The sequence below is a fragment of the Miscanthus floridulus genome, chromosome 8 (genome assembly GCF_019320115.1).
Source record: "Miscanthus floridulus cultivar M001 chromosome 8, ASM1932011v1, whole genome shotgun sequence".
Taxonomy (NCBI): domain Eukaryota; kingdom Viridiplantae; phylum Streptophyta; class Magnoliopsida; order Poales; family Poaceae; genus Miscanthus; species Miscanthus floridulus.
In genome coordinates, this window is record NC_089587.1 from 117185713 (window position 1) to 117204963 (window position 19251).

The 19251-nt window shown below is 46.3% G+C and overlaps 1 protein-coding gene and 1 pseudogene across 2 annotated transcripts; one reads left to right on the forward strand and one right to left on the reverse strand.

Annotated features, from left to right (window-relative positions):
• Nucleotides 1-6923: 6923 nt before the first annotated feature.
• LOC136473369 (aquaporin TIP5-1-like) lies at nt 6924-8074 on the forward strand (annotated as a pseudogene).
• Nucleotides 8075-9666: 1592 nt separating this feature from the next.
• LOC136473370 (protein FAR1-RELATED SEQUENCE 5-like) lies at nt 9667-13133 on the reverse strand. Of its 2 annotated transcripts, none has more exons than XM_066471022.1 (3): nt 12901-13133; nt 12159-12434; nt 9667-11579 (listed from the first exon to the last, which is right to left on the reverse strand). In XM_066471022.1, exons 2-3 carry the CDS (start codon nt 12160-12162, stop codon nt 9964-9966), a joined length of 1620 nt encoding a protein of 539 aa, XP_066327119.1. In that variant the 5' UTR covers nt 12163-12434; nt 12901-13133; the 3' UTR covers nt 9667-9963. The 2 variants fall into 2 exon arrangements, with proteins under 2 accessions (XP_066327119.1, XP_066327118.1); XM_066471021.1 differs by having other exon boundaries at nt 9667-11992; nt 12901-13132.
• Nucleotides 13134-19251: the final 6118 nt, after the last annotated feature.

Sequence of the window (19251 nt, forward strand, 5' to 3'; positions counted from 1 at the left end):
TGCAAACCACCCATATTAAGGTATAAATATGTCACTAAGTCTGAAAATGTCCAAGCTGATACTATTTTCAGATGGAAATACCACACTGCACATATATAGCAACAAATGTTTCCCTGACCATTGCCACACAAGAAATCAGTGACATCTGAAACTAACCTTGCAGGACTTGGTGTTTCATTTTCAACAATTGTGTGTGGTAACTTTGTCATACATATAACTTCCATCTTTTCAAAGATTTCCATCCCAGATTTTCTGCCATTCCAGACAATTATGTTGTAAGTACAATTGCTAGGATCTGCTAAAAATGGGTAAATATCATGTGGCACAGAAGAAACCATGCAAGGAGAACTATGTCACAATTAGAGAGTACTGTCCACAATGAAATGTTGCCACTTTTATCTTTGCATTGATAGAAAGATTAGAAAAGTTATAAACAGAAGAAAAGAGAATCTATATAGCCACTGTGACTCATCATTTTAGGAAGACAGATGTCAAATCTAGTCATGAAGTATACGAGCATCTATAAAAATATATGGGCCAAAAGGCTATCTTAAAGCCATTTCTCAGTGGAGCATTTCTCTGTGTTATGATTTATGAATGTGTAAAATGAGTCCAAGTGTCGTATTTCTGATTTGTCTGGTTCTGGAAAACTTAAAATGTGCAGGCTATCTTCAAGACAAGATGTGAATGGCTAAGACTAGATTCATGCTTCGAAAGGAATGATGCAAGCCGTGGTTCAGACTAGAGTGCAAGACATGACTTGGCCACAGCTATGTATACTGATTTAACAGTCACATTACATACAAAAGCCGAAGGGTTAACCTCACCGTTTGGTTTGTGGTTCCTGGATCCAAAATGACCCTTTATTTGTGCCTTCGGAATCGAAAGTAAGACTTATCTATTTTTTATTTATTATATAGATTCAAAATACATTCAGTTATATGAACCACAACTTGTCTCTGTATATGAACTATAATTGTACGAATTAGGTAATTAACCAATTTTCAGTTTAATCCTTGCCGAATGAGGGAAACAAAAGAGACAGTAATCCTTTTTACAGTATATGCAACATCCTGGCTTAATATATCATGACGTCACAGATCGAAATCATCATTGCAGGAATGTAGAAGAACTCCGCAACAAACAGCAACAAAGGTGGTTTGACTGAGTTCCAGACGCTCAAGTTCAGAAGAATAACATTCATCAAAAAGGATAGGTTCAGAAGCTAGAGTGGCATTCACCGTTGAGTTGTTGTTGGCCCGTGATTACCCCTACCCGCCTGGCGCCTGACCGCTGTGGGGTTCGCCTCCTCCTACGACTTCCGAGCAGCCGGTCCGGAGCCTCGCCATTCATGCGCCGCTGACTCGTTGAGCCTCCGTACGGAATCGTCTCCGCGGTCTCTCGCGCATCCGCCGCGGTGCCTCGCCCGTCGCCGAGACGCTGCCGCTATGGATTATGATGGTGGGCCTTGGCCCCCTTCATTTCCGGCTTGGGCCCTAAACTGTTTCACAGGCTGAAGTGTTTCTGGATTTTAGTTTTTTTGTTAAGTTTCTATGTCTATATGAGTTGCATGAGCTCGATCGTAAAACGAATTGAGATTGAATAGTGTTTAGGCACATTACGGATTTTGATTTTCAGACGAATTGAAATACGTTTGATGCGATGATTGCTAAATAAATCTCCAAATCGCAAAGGGCATTACTAGCGCATGGACGTCCGGAGGTCCTTCGCTTGGGAGGCCGTGTCGCATGCGAAAGAAGCCTGCGCGCACTTGTTTTCGTGCGCCCCACCACGTTGGCCCCACGCTACTATCATCCTACCATCGCGCTCCCTCTTTTTCGCCTGACTAAGGCGCCTGCACGCAGGAACCCACGTGGGTCCCAGTCACCTTCCCCTACCTGTGGATGTCGCGGCGCGGATGCGTCTGTTGGCCTCAAGCGCCCGCACGGTGATCCACGGTGGCGTCCTAGCAGCTGCAGCATGCGACTGCGATAGGTGGGTCTCATTGCAATATGTGCAACACCCGATCTACTTTTCAACATCCAGATGAAGCAATTGCAACATATGTGAGAAACAGTTGAAACACTTGCAGCATACGTCTAAAGCACTTACAAAACACCTGAAAAACTTGAAATTACATGTATAGCCATTGCAAACATATGTAAACATTCAGATGAAACACTTGCAACATACATATGAAAACACCTAAAACACTTGCATATATATGCAACATCCAGATGAAACACTTGCAATATACGTCTAAAACAGATCAAACATTTAGAAATATACACTTGAAACATACGTGTATAGCAATTGCAACATATGCAACATCCTAATCTACTTTTACAGTATATTATAAAACACTTACAACATACATCTAAAATATCTGAAATATATCCTTGCAACATGCTTTTTTAGCGCAATGTCATCTTGCTGCTTGGACGAATGAAGGCTCGCGGCACGTGGAGCTCAATGTCCGCGCGGAGTGGGTGGGTGGGGGGAGGGGTGCAGTGGGTGGGCGGGTGCAGTGCCCGCGGTGAGCGACCCCGAGCTAGAGAAGGCCGCGGCTGGCGGGCGGGTGTGGTGCCCACGGTGTGGCGCCCCTAGGCTGGAGAAAGGGCGCAGAGGAAGGGGATAGTCATCTCCGGCGGGAGCGAGCATCGCGAGCGGGGTGCGAGTGTCGCAGGCACGAACGGGAAGCGAGCATCACGGGCGGGGTGCATGATGAGTGGGAGCGAGCGGCACTAACTGGAAGCGCGGTGTCCGAACGGATCAATGCCCTGAGGAGAGCATTACGAAATCGCAAATCATCTAAATAACCACGCAACAAGCTGAACACCTATAATCTATATGGATATACTTCGGTTTAGTCTTTCGAAGTATATTGTTCTTGAGGACAAATCGACGACATAAAGGTATACACATATTATTACGTGCCACGTAGTTTTTCACACGTGCGTGTATACGTCGCGGCACCCGGGCTGAGCCCAAGCCAGGCACAGCCCGTAGGGGGTCGGGCTGGCACGGCACGTCGTGCCCCTCCGGGTCTCGTGCCTGGCCTTCGGCCAAAGCACGGCCCTACAGGCCGAAATCCATGCCGTGCCGGCCCGCTAAGCACAGCCAAATCCGTGGGTCGTGCCAGCCCACAACCTGGTGCCCTTAAAACACTTCAAACTGCTTCTCTCATCCAACACTTCTCTATTTTCACAATCATATTTTATAATTCATTCACATTTCAGTATTTCATATTCACAAGTAATAAACTAATTACATATTCTAAATTCTAACAAAAGCCATCAAAGGAGACAAGAGAATTAAGATAACTGAGTTGTTTATGCAATGCTGCCTCATTAAAAACCTTTCTAGATAAAACTCACCCTTATGAGAAACCCTAGAAAGAGAAAAAGAGTGCAGCACAGCTCTTAATTAAGTCTTAAACCATTGTTCACCAGTATCAGTCACACATCACAGATACAAAGATAACAGATCATTCTCAAGTCTCACAACTCTCAAGTCTCACACACTAAGTACCAGCAGAAGCCACAGATGCAGATCTAGATATGCCAACCCCAGATGTGCCAGCAACAACAGCAGCTCTAGATGCATCTTCATCAAGATAAAGATTCTTGAAGGAGTCTTTCAACTCTTGGTTGTCAACAGCATGCTGTAACATTCTTTCTCCTAACTCCCAATCCTTTATGCAACCCAGCATCTCCATAGTTTCAGGCAACAAGCGTCGTTGTCGATCTTCAATTATCCTTTCTGTTAAGCTGAAACATGATTACGAAGAGACAGTAAAAACAGGAATAGATATAATATCTCTAGTCATTATAGATAGAATAGGATAGGATAGGTTAGTTTGTGGTCACACTACCAGAGAAGTAAGTCGAAGTCATCCTCATATGCAGTGACATTGTCACTGTCCAGATAAGCTGTGAGCTCACAACCAGCAGCAGAAGCAGATTGAGATGAAGTGTGGGCAGAGGCAGGGGAAGGACCAACAACACTAGATGATCTAGGGCCTCTAAAGATTCTTCTCCATGCCTATTTTTCTTACCTTTATGGCTTGCAGGCTATGTAGGCCTATAAGACCTAGCTGCACCAAACTTTCTCTCATATTTATTAAATATTTGTAAATTTTAGTTTTCACATCAGCATAATATGAACTGTAATCAACACCGGTGTTCTTTTTAAGTATTTACAGAACATTAAATAAATCTCTTAACTTTGCTCTAGGATCAAGAATGAAAGCAAATGAATATAACAAAGGTATATCCTGCCAGTATTTAAGGAATTTAAACTTAATAGAGTAGACAACAACTATTAGATTTTGATCTTTCTCACTTGCATGCAAATGAGAAGCAATGTCTAGCAGATGGTGCAGAATAAGTGGACTAATTGGATAGTAAACACCAGAAAGAACAACTGTGAATTCATAAAATATTTTCAGGAACTCCAATATCTTTTCAGCTATATGCCAATGCCTTCCAATCAACAATATTGAGCTATAAGTTGCATTAATGAACACAGAAAAACATCATTATATAGAACCAAGTGTTTAAGCATAAGGTATGTAGCATTACATCTAACATCCATATCTAAGCCAAACTTTTTAGGTCTAACACCCTGAGCAGTACAGTAGTTCTTAAACATAGCAATTCTTTGATTAGAAGAATTTAAGAATTAATAGCAGTTCTAAAATCTTCTATGTAAGGTTTGAACCTCTTTAAACCAGATTTTACAATCAGATTAATGATATGATAAGCGCAATGTTGATGCACAAGACTATACTCACGCTGATTAGGATTTACAGGCTCAGGTGAAGGATCACAACCCAAATAACCAGCAAACATAGGTGTCCAAGTATCCATAGCCTTAGCATTAAAAGAAGCATTGTCTAGAGTTACAGAGAAAACTTTGTCAATTAAACCAAATTCCTCAAAAACCTTGTCAATTAAACCAAATTTCTCAACCACATAAGCAATTTTTTTAACAATATTTTCACCAGTATGCTTCACCTCAATCAACCTTAGACCAATAACCTTTTTTTATAACTCTCAATCAGCACTCACATAATGAGCAACAACACTAATATAGTCATCCTTAGCATTACCAGACCAAATGTCTGATGTCAAAGCAACAGATAAAGCACCAAACAACATAGAATTCTTAAGCATATTACGACGTTCAGTAAATAGCTTACTAAGATCTCTAGTGGTGGTCTGTCTAGAAACCTTAATAAACCTAGGGTTATGAGCACGAACAATGTACTCCTCCCATGCATCTGTCTCACCAATACCCAACGGCAAATCAAGCCTAGCAATCAAGCGACACAATTCAGATCTAGCAACATCAGGTTTATAGCCCCAGTTATGCACAGAACCATCAGGATTGTAAGTAAGCCTAGATTGAACCCTACTAGCTTGATCAGTTTTCTACCTACAAGATTTCTGGTGCCTCTTCAAGTGGCCAGTGCCAACATTAGATTTAGCAGACAAAGTAAGCTTACACATTTTACAGGTAGCTTTAGTGTAGATTTTCCTACCATTCACAGTCTCATAGATCTCATCAAAATCAGCCCACACAACAGATTTACTGCTTACTAGTACCAACACCGGAAGAGTTACCGGCAACAGATAGAGCTAGCCGTTGGAGCAGGCCGGAGTCCCAGTCGTCGTCGCCCCTTCACCACCGCAGCTGTCTAGATCGATCGGAGCAGCAGAGCCACCACCGACATCGATACCGAACAAGGCAGCAGTGTCCTCATGGGTGTCGTCGTCGTCCTCATGGGCCAGGCCTGCCGCGATTAGATCGTCGTTGTCGGTGAGCGGCCTAGATGATCTCGTCATCAGCACCAGCCATGGCGCCCTCGATCGCGGAGGGCTCTCCAGCACCGTTCCTCAACTGTGCGCGGGGCACCCTTGGTCGCTCTATGCACAGCTAGAGGACGATGCATCGGGACACTGACCTGCGCAAAGAGATGAGGAGGAAAAGAATAGATCAATCATCAATGTAAGAAGGAGGGTCAGGGTTAGAGTTAGGGTTAGGGTTAGGGTTGTACCTGCGCAACCGGAGCCCGGTGCCGGAGAAGACGAGGGTCACCTAGAGAAGATGACACACCGGTTAGAAGGACGGCGAGCGGCAGAGGAGGGACAGATGGGGAGTCGGGGACACGAACTCACATAATCACCGAGATCAAGAGGGGAGATAGGGAGAGGGAGAAGGGAGAGGCGGAGAGGGAGGGGATAAAGTAGGAGGAGACGAGGAGTAGCGAGCGGCTCGCCGGCGATAGACGGATCGAGGTCACCGGAGTCGGGGAGGTCGGACACCACGAGCAGACGAGACGGCGAGGCGAGAGCAGCGCAGCGGGGGGAGTGGAAATGATTTAGAGTTCGGGGTGAGGGAGAGGGCGCCGCGTCTGCGCGCTTATATATGAGGGGGAGTTGGGGCTGGGCCGGCTAGCAGGGCGCGGGGGGACTGGGGGTGGGGGGATGCCGGGCCGCTACCGGGCCGACCCTTGTAGGGCGGGCCATGCCGTGCCAGCCCACGGGCTTGAGCGACGGCCCAGGCACGGCCTCTATCCCCTGGCCGGGCCGGTCCTGGGCCCGCGGACCATTGGGTCGTGTAGTGCTTGGGCCTGGTAAAAATGCGGGCTTCGTGCTGGGCCGCCATGCCTCGGGCTGCATAGACATTATACGCGGCACACACACTGCTACACTGGCCTCAACGGGCGGGCGTGTGAACTTGGAAGGGAGGGACGCGCGAGCGGCAGCAACCGCTGCGAACTACCCAGGCGCCGTTTCACTCTACAGACGCGTCCCTCTCCGTCGTCGCCATAAAACACCGGAACACTCTCCGTAACCATATGCGGTGCGGAATTTGTGCGCGCGCAACATACACTGAAACAGCGAAGAAGTTGTGCCATGGCGTCGAACAACCTCCTTGTCACTTGAAGCACTGCTTCTCGGCGCCGTCGCTCCGTTCGTACCTCAGTTCATCTCCACCTTCCTCTTCGTGTTCACCGCCGTCGGCTCCGCCATCTCCGCTCGTACGTCAAGTTTCCTTGCTTTCCATGCACATAAGTTAATATAGAATTGTAATTATGGACGGTTTTCGATCTGATCTCCGTGCGACTGCGTTTGGAATGTGTGTGTTGGCAGGGATGCTGACGACGCCGGACGTTACCAGCAGCGGCAGCGCCTCGCCCCTGGTGGCCACCGCCATCGCACAGGCGTTCGGGCTCTTCGCCGCGGTACTCATCGCCGCCGACGTCTCCGGCGGCCACGTCAACCCTGCCGTCACGTTCGCCTACGCCATCGGCGGCCACATCGGCGTCCCGAGCGCCATCTTCCACTGGGCGTCGCAACTGCTCGGCTCCACCCTGGCCTGCCTCTCCCTCAACCTCGTCTCCGCCGGCGAGGCATGTAACCGCTATATATATCGCTTCCTTTCTGACACTAACTAGCCGTTTCACAATGATCGCACATCGTGCAGGAGGTGCCGACGACGAGGATCGCGGTGGCGATGACCGGGTTCGGCGGCGCGGTCCTGGAGGGCGTGCTCACGTTCCTGCTGGTGTACACGGTGCACGTGGTCGGCGAGCCTCCTCGCCTGAGCGGCACCGGCGACGGTGGAGGCAAGCGGGGGTTCGCAGCCACGGCGCTGGGCGCGCTGGCGGTTGGGCTCACGGAGGGCGCGTGCGTGCTGTCCGCGGGCTCGCTGACGGGCGCGTCCATGAACCCGGCGCGTTCGTTCGGCGCGGCGGTCGTCAGTGGACACTTCAAGAACCAGGCCGTGTACTGGGCCGGCCCGATGGTCGGCGCCGCCGTCGCTGCGCTGGTGTACCAGATCCTGGCGTGCCCGAACGCGGCCGAGACGCCGCGGCACGGCAACGTGGAGGCGGTGGTCGTCTGACAAGTTTTAGCGTGCATCCTTCCGTTGTGAGCGTAGAGGGTAGGGATCTATGTGTGTGTGTTTTAGTAATCCAGTCCCAACAAACATGTATGTTCTGAATATGTGTGTGATCATATGGCATTGTATTAAATTTCTTATTAGTTTGTCGAGTGAACATTCAGTTCTATCGTGTTCCTGAACAGAAATTGTACGAAGAGGTGGTAAACTCATCACAACCTAAAAATAGAGCCATAGAGAGGGTTCGCAGTTCTGGTGTAGGCTACATAAATCGAAGTCAAAGGAGTGTTCAACAGGATTAAAATACATAGTGACAAATGGAGAAAATAAGATTTTGGCTGGATGTTTCGAACGGGCAATGCCATTTTAAAATCAGGTTCCACATTTCCACAAGCTGTTTGATATATATCAGGCTGTCAGCAATCACTGCGTTGAGTATTGATTAAGTATGCAACGTAGTGCATCGAGTTCAGGGGAACTAATTTGATGGGAACACACTCGACTGCATCACAAGAAGCCCACGATAAACATGTCTAAAGAAGTTCACAAATATTCCGAAAGAGAAACCATGCACGCAGAGGAGCTAATGACATACAAGCATATAAAATTTCAAGGACAGACTAACCTTATCTGGTGAGGTATCAATGTGACAAATTGTGGAGAGAAATTACCAGTAAGGTATGTTCCTCCGCCATTATGGAAATTGTCCTAAGTTACTAAAAACCATGTCTTGTCAAAATCAAAAGCGCTATGGAGTAACGTCCGAAACGTCAATTAAATCCAAGCAGGGAGTACTTGTTAACGCAGGAGAGTATGTTATTTACCATTTCTGTGTCAATTGGAGGAACAGGCAACCAAAATGCCAATGTGTTGCTTCAGTCTGAATTACGTGTCTACTGACTTTGGACTGATGGAAACTGGACACCGACCTGGCAAAAGATGTTGTCAAATGGCTTCTGAAAAATCTGAAACAACATCCAACTGGTCAATTGTTGCTGTCCTGCAGTCTAGTCATGCCTTGAAATAAAACATGAAGGCCCTGTTTGGTTCCTAGGAATTGAGACTAATTAGAAAGTAATACAATAATGAAATGGGAAGCACTTTCTAAATATTAGTTTCAATTCATATGATCCGAACAGGCCCGAAGAGTTAGCAGATACACATAATTACAAGTATGCACAGAGGACTGAAAATTTTTAAAGCTCAAATTTCTTACAGTAGATTCAGAGATCTCCGGTGGCACTAAGTTACCTGACTGATTAGTGACTAGACAAATTCAAATATGATTGCAGCTATACCAGAAGATCATGATCAAGAGCGAACATATTTGAACTGTCGGCACACGTGAACCTGTAGAAACATGAAATGCTCCACCTTGTCAATATGGTGCCTGCTTACACTTGCTACGGTGCTACCTGATCGCTCTGGAGTCTGAAACATTCGCACATTTCAGCAACCAAAGCTTGTAGTGCCATGCCACTCTATGAACATTCTTACTGATGGTTAGGAGAGACCTGCTAAGATTGGCAGACCTATACTGAATGTGGTTGTGACCAAATGAGCTTTGCTGAATGTTCTGAAAGTTAATTAAAATTGTAAATTGAAATGGATTATGATGGCTCAAATGAATGCCTAAATGTTTACTGGATTGATTCAGAATGCTCAAATGAAAATCAAAATCTACTAACTGAATATTAGAATGTGCTGCTGCTGCATTGAGAACTATTCTAAGATTCAGCATAGCTATCCAAAATAAAACTGAAAAGGGGCATGCAAAATGTGTGGCCATGCTCTCAAAATATCTGCTTGCAAAATGGCAAAAGAAAGCTAAACATATATACATCACAGAGTGCTGTCAATTTGAGGGCAGAACACTAAATATTGTCAGTTTGGTTACATAATTCTGGTGGCAAAGTAGAATGAGGTGTGGCAAAATTCATTGCCACCAAATGACCATGCTCCCAGGCCCAAACATGCATACAGACTTCCATGCTTCTAGGTTGCTTGCCAAATGCAAAAACATAGCCAAGAGTTCTTGGCTTCTTGCTTCCTTCACCGGAATACAAGCTCTCCACCAAAAAGATCATCCATGCGAATTGTATGTGGATCCCCAGAAGTGCTTGTACATGTATTGATTTTGTCTTCAATTTCCTTGCCAAGGATGTCAAGTGGATCCCCAGAAATGCTTGTACATTCATTGATTTTGTCTTCAATTTCCTTACCAAGGATGTCAAGCGTGTTGTCTACTAACATAGTGCATTCTGGAAACTGTGCTGCTCTATGTGCCAAATTGAGAAATTTATGAGACATATATCTGTAGCGAAGAGTAGCATCCATAATTTGATTTTCGATTATATTTCTTTCCTGGTTGTCTTGTATAGTTCCAGTCCGTGCTTCCCATGTCCATCTCTTTAACACATATTGTGGCGGTAGTGACTTGATATTCATCAAATCAAGAACTTTAAGAGAATGAGCACACAATATCCCAATTCTGTCAAATTGCCTACAGCTGCATAAAACTGTTTGCTTCAACGGATCAGCAGTAACTTTGTACCCCTCCTCAAAGGTAAAATCTCCTACTAGATATTCATTATTACTATCCAATGCCTTGGTGCAAGCTGCCAAGGATCTTTCATATTCACCTTGAAAAGCTTCAAATATAATAGGTGTATACAGCTTGCTAGCATGCACCAACATAGGCGGTGGTCTCCTCATATAGATTTCTGGCAACTTTTTCCTTGAATCAAATTCTAAATTCAGTTCATTGTTCCTTTTACCTTGCACCACCATTTCAAAATGCTTCAAGAACTGGACGATATCAAAATCAGTTTCAAAGAGGACTTTCAAATCATTGTTTAGACTCTTATTCAGCTGTGTACTCCTCATTCCTAATGTGAAGACATCATTCATATAACATTCAGCCCATTTTTCTTTCAACTTGTATATACTATCCAACCAAGTTTGTTTGTTCACCTTTTTCCTCATGATGTCAAATTTATGTTCAAATTTTGCTATGTCCTCATACTCAAACATGCATGCCCTAAAATCTGATAGAATGCTTGTGTCTTCATTCTTATCTTCATGAAGATGTTTGACAAAATTTTGCATAATGTGCGAGGTGCATAATCCATGCCATGCTTCTGAAAACACTTCTGCAACTGCCTTTTCCATTGCAAAATCTTGATCCGTATAGATTGTTTTAGGCTGCTGTCCACTATGAGCTTTTAGAAAGGCCTCAAACAACCACTTGAAGGACTTGAATGTTTCATCATACATGAGAGCAGCACCAAATATTACAGTTTCTCTAAAATGATTGAATCCAACAAAGACACCAAAAGGCCTACTCCCATTATTTGTTCCAAAAGTGTCAAAACTAACAACATCACCAAAATGTGCATAGTCCATGATCATTTTACCATCAACCCAGAATATATTTGCTATCTGCTCTTCACAATCCATTTGCAATGCATATTGGAATGATGGGATCTCAGCAATTTTATCTTGAAAATACTTAAGCATGCTACCTGCTTGGCCATATGCCATCTCCCGTTGGCGCTTGGTCAACAAATAGTTCTTTTGATCTTGAAGGGTGTGGCTAAGATTGGGTGATCTGCCAACATGGTGAATAGCCAATTCGTGTGCCACCTTTGTCCCAATTCCCACATCATCTGCAGTTTCAATTTCAATAGCTTGTAAATCTGAAATTTTCCTTTGTGGTACCACCAATTGTAAGGTTTCTAGCAGGTGTAGTATATGATTGTGTTCCAAAACCAGCTCAGACACTTCATAATTGCCTTTCTTTCGGTCCAGTTTAAGACTCATGTGGACTTTACAATCGGTTCTAGTTTCAGGTCGAGGGCGCCTAGTTAAATGATCCCTTTTGTCTCGTGATCGACAACCCTCATTTGCACAAACAAATCTACATGATGTAATTTTGCCATCAGATGACCTTTTGTTTGTATACCTTTTTCTCACCTCAAAGCCTTTTTGCCCACCATAGCTAAGCCAAAATGCCCAAGCCTCATCTGAATTTCTAAATTCCATGCCAACATATGGTGCCAAACTAGGCATCAAGGTCTCACTGTATAAGAATAAGAATACTACCAAGTATGAGACTAGTGCATAAATATACTAACCCAAAAACTCATTTAATCTTTTACTAAAATCTGTGCCAAAGAGAACATGAGTAGTGATACTTGGGGACAACTAAAACTTACGAGAAAACAAGATGGAGATGTATTACTTACGCATTGGAGTAACGGTGTACTGTGTTAGCCTCTTCTTCCATCTTCAGTAGCATAGAAGTAAATTTGATTGCAGCCGTAAACTTGATCTTCAGTCAATCACTTCTTTGCCTTTGCATATATCTCTCTCTCTCCTTTTTTACCCCCTTTGGAAGAAAAAGGGAAAGCTAAAGAATTGGAGATATTGTTTTCTTCTTGCGCAAAAATCTGCAGCCTTTGGTGCTATTTCCCCTCTCACCATCAGCTACGGGCGTGTTGTGGATCTGGTTTCCCCATAACCTGGTCAAATCAATGGCATATGGTTATCATCACGCAATGAAAATTACCTAGAGAAAACAAAGCAATCATCAAAGGTAGGGGAAAAAGACATAGTGCTTCAAAGATCATGGTGTTGCAAGTTATTCGCTGCGTGAGCATGTTATTCGCTGCGTGAGCATCCTCAGGCACCAATAAAATTATACTAATAAACAAAGAAAAAAAAAAGATGCAACAATTCATGAGTTCTTACGAGGATATCTGCCCATTCTTGCCTAAAGAGACAGGTTGCCCTATTCCAAGATCTAATCAACAAACCGAGGATTTATAAACTGCCAAGCCACAAATCATCTAAACGCAGACCAGCACATTTCAGCCCCAACCACAAATAAACGAATCCTACAAGGCTACCGCCGCCGCCATCAGTAATTTAATTTAATCTAGCCTCGCGAAGAAGTTAAGCTAAGAAAACCTAGCATCGAACATGTACCTCGTTCGCCCAGCTCATGTTTCAGTCTTCAGCGCATCCCCTCCAGTGATTACGGCTCGAGGCCACCAGCTCGGGCAGTAGGCCCGGGAGGTCGAGAGAGCGGCGGCCACCGGCTCGAGGCGCGTACAGGGGGAGCGGCGGGGGAGGCGCGACGAGCCCGACGGCGCTCCGTCACTCCGTGTCCACGCAGAGAAGAAGATGAGGCACACCAAATGAAGAAACAATAGTGAGAGGGAGAATGACAGATGGGGTCGATAGATAACAGGTGAGCCCGCTGATAACGGTCGTTAGACTGTCTCCGAGACCCAAACCCGAGACCTAAACCATAATTTATGTTATGTACCGTAAATGAGTCAAGGACGCAGAAAATATCCTCTCCAACGGCCTACGCAAGTCCTCTCCTGCTCCCTCTCCTCTCTCTCCGCTCTCTCTCTCCCTCTCTTCTCTCCCCCAGGCGGCAGCTCCACATCCGCGGCGCCCCAAGCCGACCACCACTCCCCCCGGCCGGCGCCGTCGCGCTGCCCATCCTCCTCCCTCTACGCGCGCCCCAGCCTCCTCAACATGGAGCGCGAGCGCGCCACCCGCCGTGCCGACGTTGACGCCTTCCTCGCCTCCCTCGGCGTCGACCCGGGCGAACTCGTGGGCCTCGAGCTCCCAGTCACCGTCGACGTCATGCGGGAGCGTGGCGAGTTCCTGGGTTCCCTCCTCGGACCGCTGGGAGCCGGATCTGGGCCGCGCGGCTGCTCCTCGCCGCGGCCGCTCCTCTCCGCGCCGGCGGCTCCCTGTCGCGGTTCCGCCTGGCCACGCAGGCCGCGCCTGCTGCGGAGCCGCCTCGCCCCGCTCCTTGCCTTACCCCGCCGGCCGCGCCCCACTGTGGACCCATCTGGAAGCGCCGACGTCTCCCCGCCGCGGGCTCGCCTCGCCGAGCCGGCCGCGCCTCGCCAAGGTCCAACCACTACGAGCGTCAGACATTTGCGTCGTCTCCCTAGGAGACGCTTATTTGCGTTGCATATCGGGTGGAATGCAAAATGGGTACTCTGTTTGGGTGCTCCGTTGGACCGTGTTCTTGCTACCTAAAACACTGTGTACGCCTCATTTTTGAGTCTGGGTAACGCCATCGGAGACAATCTTAATAGTGTCAAAACCTGTGTCATCCCATTCAGGTTTTGATTGGTTATACTTATACCCTCGCTCAATTCATATGTAATAATAATAATAATAAAAGGTGAAAATTTAACTATTTTTATTTTAATTATATATGGATTGAAATAGATACAAGTGTAATTAAACATGCTCTTATCTAGATCTCTCTAAAAAACAAAAATATTAGAATGAACGTGCCCTCTTAAATCTCATATAAAAATAAGAGATATATCCATGCATCTCATGTCCTCACCAAACCAACACACATGCGAAATAATTCTCAGATCCCCTTTTGAGTGTGCACAACCTTCTATCATACCACATCTATCTTAGACTAGCCACAATGTTGCTTCACTACCGATACTGAAAGAAGAGTCTCGAAGCATCGAGTCATGACATTGTGTGGACCCATGGTTAAGTAAAAAAAAGTCAGGAATCAGGAAGTCATTCTTGCTTCAGTGCTAAGCAAATATCTCTTTTCACTATTCTCAGTCATGACATTGTGAGAAAACTATTCTTGCTTGATCACAAGACACTCTCAAATACCTCTTTTCACCAGAGTGATTCTTTGCCTCTCTTTGCGACGTGGTATCTAATACTCCCTCACAAATCCTCCTCTGAAAGCACCACACGATCTTTAATTAAGTGCTTCAACGGAGTCGCGCAACTCCAAGGCATCTAGGTGGTGCAACCACCAAGAGTAACAAGCAAAGTGTACTGTAAATTGATCCCTAGTGTCACTTAATTCAATTTCTCAAAGCAAATGCACTAGAACCACTCGAATCTCTCCAAAGATGCAATCACTAGCAAGCAAATGAAAGTGGAAGGTTAACTTGTGCTCTAATGTGTGTGGATATCAACTAGGAGGTCCAAGACAGTGGCCAAGCCCTTCCAAGTCATCTGTTTATAGCCCATACACCAAAAGAGTTGTTGAGACTTTTTAACACAAAAAATGGGAGTACCAAATATCTCCACGGGATAACATTCACCTTTAGCACTTAGTTAGCATTTTCAAATATTTTCTAAAAGTTTGTCACGTGATTTTTGAAACACTAGTTGAATCTATATGCAATGCAGTTAGAGACCTCACAAGTGGCGCTAGATAACCGTATGCAAACTTGATTTGCTCCTCTTAATAGTACAACTATCTAACCTATCAATCTAGCTACCTCACTTCACTAAACACCATGTGGGCTGGTGAAAGACAAAACCTATACATAAACCTTTGCCTTCACTTTGTATTCCATCATTCATCTTTATTTTCACCTTGTTGAGCTTTTGCATCACATGGTTCATGCCATCTTATCCTCATGGTCTTCATGTAGCTCAATCTCGATTGTGGACTAACACTTATTCTTTCATGTCTCATATAAAATCACTGGTCTACAAATGTTGCCATTAATTATCAAAACCCAAACTGGACTTTCAGACATATGCATTAGTTTTTCTAGCATTGAGTACATTGTGGGTGGTCTTATAGTAGATAGTAAAAGCCACCAAAATAGCAAAATGGAATAGTTCACCCGTCACTCTACACTTATCTACGCTCTATGCACCGACCCTTATCACGGGGGGTCATAAATGTAAACAACAATGAAACAACATGGCCTAAGTCACCTAAGTGTCGGTGTTTTAGACCGGGGGGTCCTCAACCGACTAGTGAATTTGTTCTGCGTGCTCCCGATTCCGGATGGTGATGCAAAGAGACACAAGATTTATACTGGTTCAGGCAATCGGTGCCCTACGTCTAGTCTGAGAGATCGAACTTGTATTCCTTGCACCGAAGTGCTCGTAGTAGGGGGTTACAAGCTAAGGGAGAGAGGGAGCCAGTCCCAGGTCTCGGCAGGATGTCGCATGGGCTGTCTGAGACGTTGCTCTCAAGCGGCTGGAATGTATGCGTGTGTGTGTGTTACCTAGTGTTCTCCCCCCTCTAAGTGGCCCAAGTCTTCTCCTTTTATAGTTGAAGGGAGGACAAGGGCAGTACATGTATTACTATGCGGCGTCATGCCAACAGGGGTGGCATGTCTGAATCCTGTGGCCTGTTCCTATGGCGGCGTGGTTGTCGGAGTGGTCATCCTTGGAGTACTGGGGCGGCGTGGTCGTCCCATCAGATCTTGTGCATCGTGGGAGCCCCGGGAATGCCTCGGAGTGGACGTGGGGTGAGCATGCAAGCCACTGTGGACGGACTGTACGCGAGGCCGGGATTTGGTCGATGCCGAGGCTTGCACTGTGGTGGGGGGGTCTCGGCAGGCACGAACCCTAAGATCGCCGAGGCCCTGGTGTACAGTGCCGAGGCCTTGGGCGGGTGGCCGATCATGGGTACAACGTTAGGACACAGTGGCCGGTAATCCCCGTCGTACCTTGTCCCAGCCGGTATGGCGCTAATCGTGGACACAGTGGCCGGTAATCCCCGCCGTGCCCTGCCCTGGCCGGTATGGCACTGATGCGACCTCGGGTCGCGTCGGCTATTCTGTGGCGTTGAATCACCGTCCGGCTGAGATTGTGGGAGTGGTTGAAGCATTAATGAGACACGACACGCTGTCGGGAGGGTCGGCCGAGGCGGGGGGCGACGGACTGCGGACGAGCTGGCCTCGAGCGACACGGAGAATGAGGCCTCACGCGAGACGGAGATCAGGCTCCTTGCTGAGGCCTCGCGCGAGAAGCCTCGCACGATACGGAGAACGCGCTTCCTGCCGAGGCCTTCCGTGAGGAGTCTCAGGCGAGGCGGAGGCGGCGCTCCCTGCCGAGGCCTTCCCTGGGGAGCCTCGCACGAAGCGGAGTTTGCGTTAGGGTGCCAAGACCTCCTGCTCGAGACTCAAGGCGAGGAGGGGGAGGACCCAGTGGGCTCGGTCGTGGCGGGTGAGGGGCCCACGACTTACCTTCTTGCTTTTATTATTTTTAGATGGGACTTTGGCAACCCATTTGGTGTTTTGCTTGGGGTACCCCATTGATGAGGACATCACTCCTTTGGATGTAATAGCTGATCCTCCAACAGTCATGCGAGGTCCAATGACCCGGGCTCGAATGCGTCAACTCAATTTACAGGTGAGCTCGTTCTTAAGCGATCCTTTTCATACTTTTGAGAATAGACTACTACCTAATGATGTTATCTTGCTTAGGAACATTGGAGACGGTCAAGAGGGACTAAGAGGACGTGGAGGAGGTGATGATGACCAGCAAGGACGTCCAACACAAGCCGGAGGCCCAGTCCAACACGAATTCGAGTCTGCCTCGGCCTCCAGGACCAGTCTGCCTTAAACTGGTCGCCCAGGATGCATCCGGACTCCGTTTTCGATGATCCACATATGGATGGAAAGCTAATTTGATAAGGAAGCCAATCCAAGTGGTTTCACATCAAAAGCTATTCGGAATCAACAGGAATCGTCGAAACAAGTCAGTGTCTAGAATCTGCCAGGGTGTTGCGACACTGTCTTTTGGTCCGTTGGACCATGTATCGAGTTTGGGCCCATTAGGGGCGCGTCCAGGGGTCTTGCACGACCCTAGAGTCTTCATAAACAGCCACCACCCCTCCATTAGGGTTTGGGTTTTGCTTAGATTATTCTGTCAAGAAACAGTTTCGCCGTTCTTCGGTTTGTGAGACCCCAACTCGTGAGATTAATCATACATCTGCAATTTGGTTGCAATCTTTCTTGTTCTTGCTTGTGTTCTTCGTTGCACAGGCAGGGATTAGCCTTCTTGGCGAGGTCAATCTGGTCCGTGACTCGGTTGATTACTAGAGGAGCTGTGGTGCTAAGATTGCAGGGTTCGATCTTTTGATCTGAAGCCGGATCGGTGTGTCATTCTCCGCCACAATGATAGTTACCATCACCTGACGGAAGATCGGGATCCCCGTCTCCATTAAGTGGTAATTAGAGCTAAGGTATACCGTCAGGTTCACTTGTTATTCCCTAGTTTGAGTGTTTCGCATTTATCCCATAGTCCAGTGCCATACTCGTTTTTCCTGTTCTAGAACCTTCCGCGCCATAGCCTTTGCATATTTCAGTTTCAGAGTCCGTCGTGTTGAGTTTGTGTCCTGGTCGAGGTCTTGTTGCTGGTTAGGTCGTGTTAGAGTCCAGTTCGTGTGTTTCCCCCCATCGTTTCCATCAAATCTTGGCTGTTGTGACCAATTTTGCACACATTATTCCCGTTTTGTCCTCTAATTCGGAGCCAATTCTTAAAACTAGTCTAGTTTTCGCATACGAACTCCGTTTTCGACGTTCCATATATGCAAATCGATCAAAAAAAAATTTCGGATCCGTCCATCCCCAGCTTTGCTGGGGTTCAGAATTTTTAGATTGGCCAAAAAGTGGTCACAAGATCCTCGTTTCGTGGTCACAAGGTTTTTGTCAATTTTCATCCAGTTTTCTGAAAATTCCACAGGCCACGTCTTACACTTGTTTGAGCTCATATTTTCTGTGGTTACTGCTTTTGTGCTCCTAAGTAAAGGAAAAATATCAAAAAAATAAAATAAAAAAGTCGAAATTTTCCAAAAAAAAACAACGACAGCCCAAAAAATAGAAAAAAAGAGAGGGGCAAAAGAGGAACAATATCTAGAGGAGCACATAGAGAAGCCCAAAGTGAGCTGTGTTTGCGTGTGCTGTCTGGTTCCTTGTTTGTGTTGCTGTTTCCATCCACCATACTTGTTTTTCTCATACCTATCACCTTGCTATCCACCATACTTTTGTCACAACCTGGTACTTGCAACACTTTAGACCAGCAACGAGAACAAGTACTTTGGACTATAATTTAGCATTACTTTCTGTTACTGACTTGTGTGCCAAATATACATATTACTCTTTGTTTGCCTTCCAAGCTCCATAAATTCTTCAGATCAGTACAGACAAAGGGCCTTGCAATCTCGGTACCACTACCTCACAGGTATCACGAACCAGCCGCCGGTTGTACCGCCCACTGCTTGTGTTGGTAAGAACTTGGTAAGAGCTTGGTAAGACGCTTCCACTTGCTGTGAAAAGTGACACCACTACAACCACGTAGTCATTTGGTAGGGATAACTTTCACCTGTTTGTTCCTGTTTTTGTGTTTTCAATGGCAGGAGGTGAACAGACTGCAGATAACAATCCTAAGGGTTTCAGCGAGTGTGTCAGCCAAGAGCAACTACAAGCTGTTGTAGAGGATGCCCAAAAAAGGATGAATGAGGCCGTCAGGAAGGCCGTCACTGACGCACTCATTGAACTCAACATTGGCAAT

Bases quoted from the DNA above. Each gene is read 5' to 3' on its own strand.
- LOC136473370 (XM_066471021.1), bottom strand. From the start codon at position 12,211: ATGCTACTGAAGATGGAAGAAGAGGCTAACACAGTACACCGTTACTCC. The intron at 11,993-12,158 runs GTAAGTAATACA...ATTCTTATACAG, and splicing joins GTACACCGTTACTCCAATGC to TGAGACCTTGATGCCTAGTT.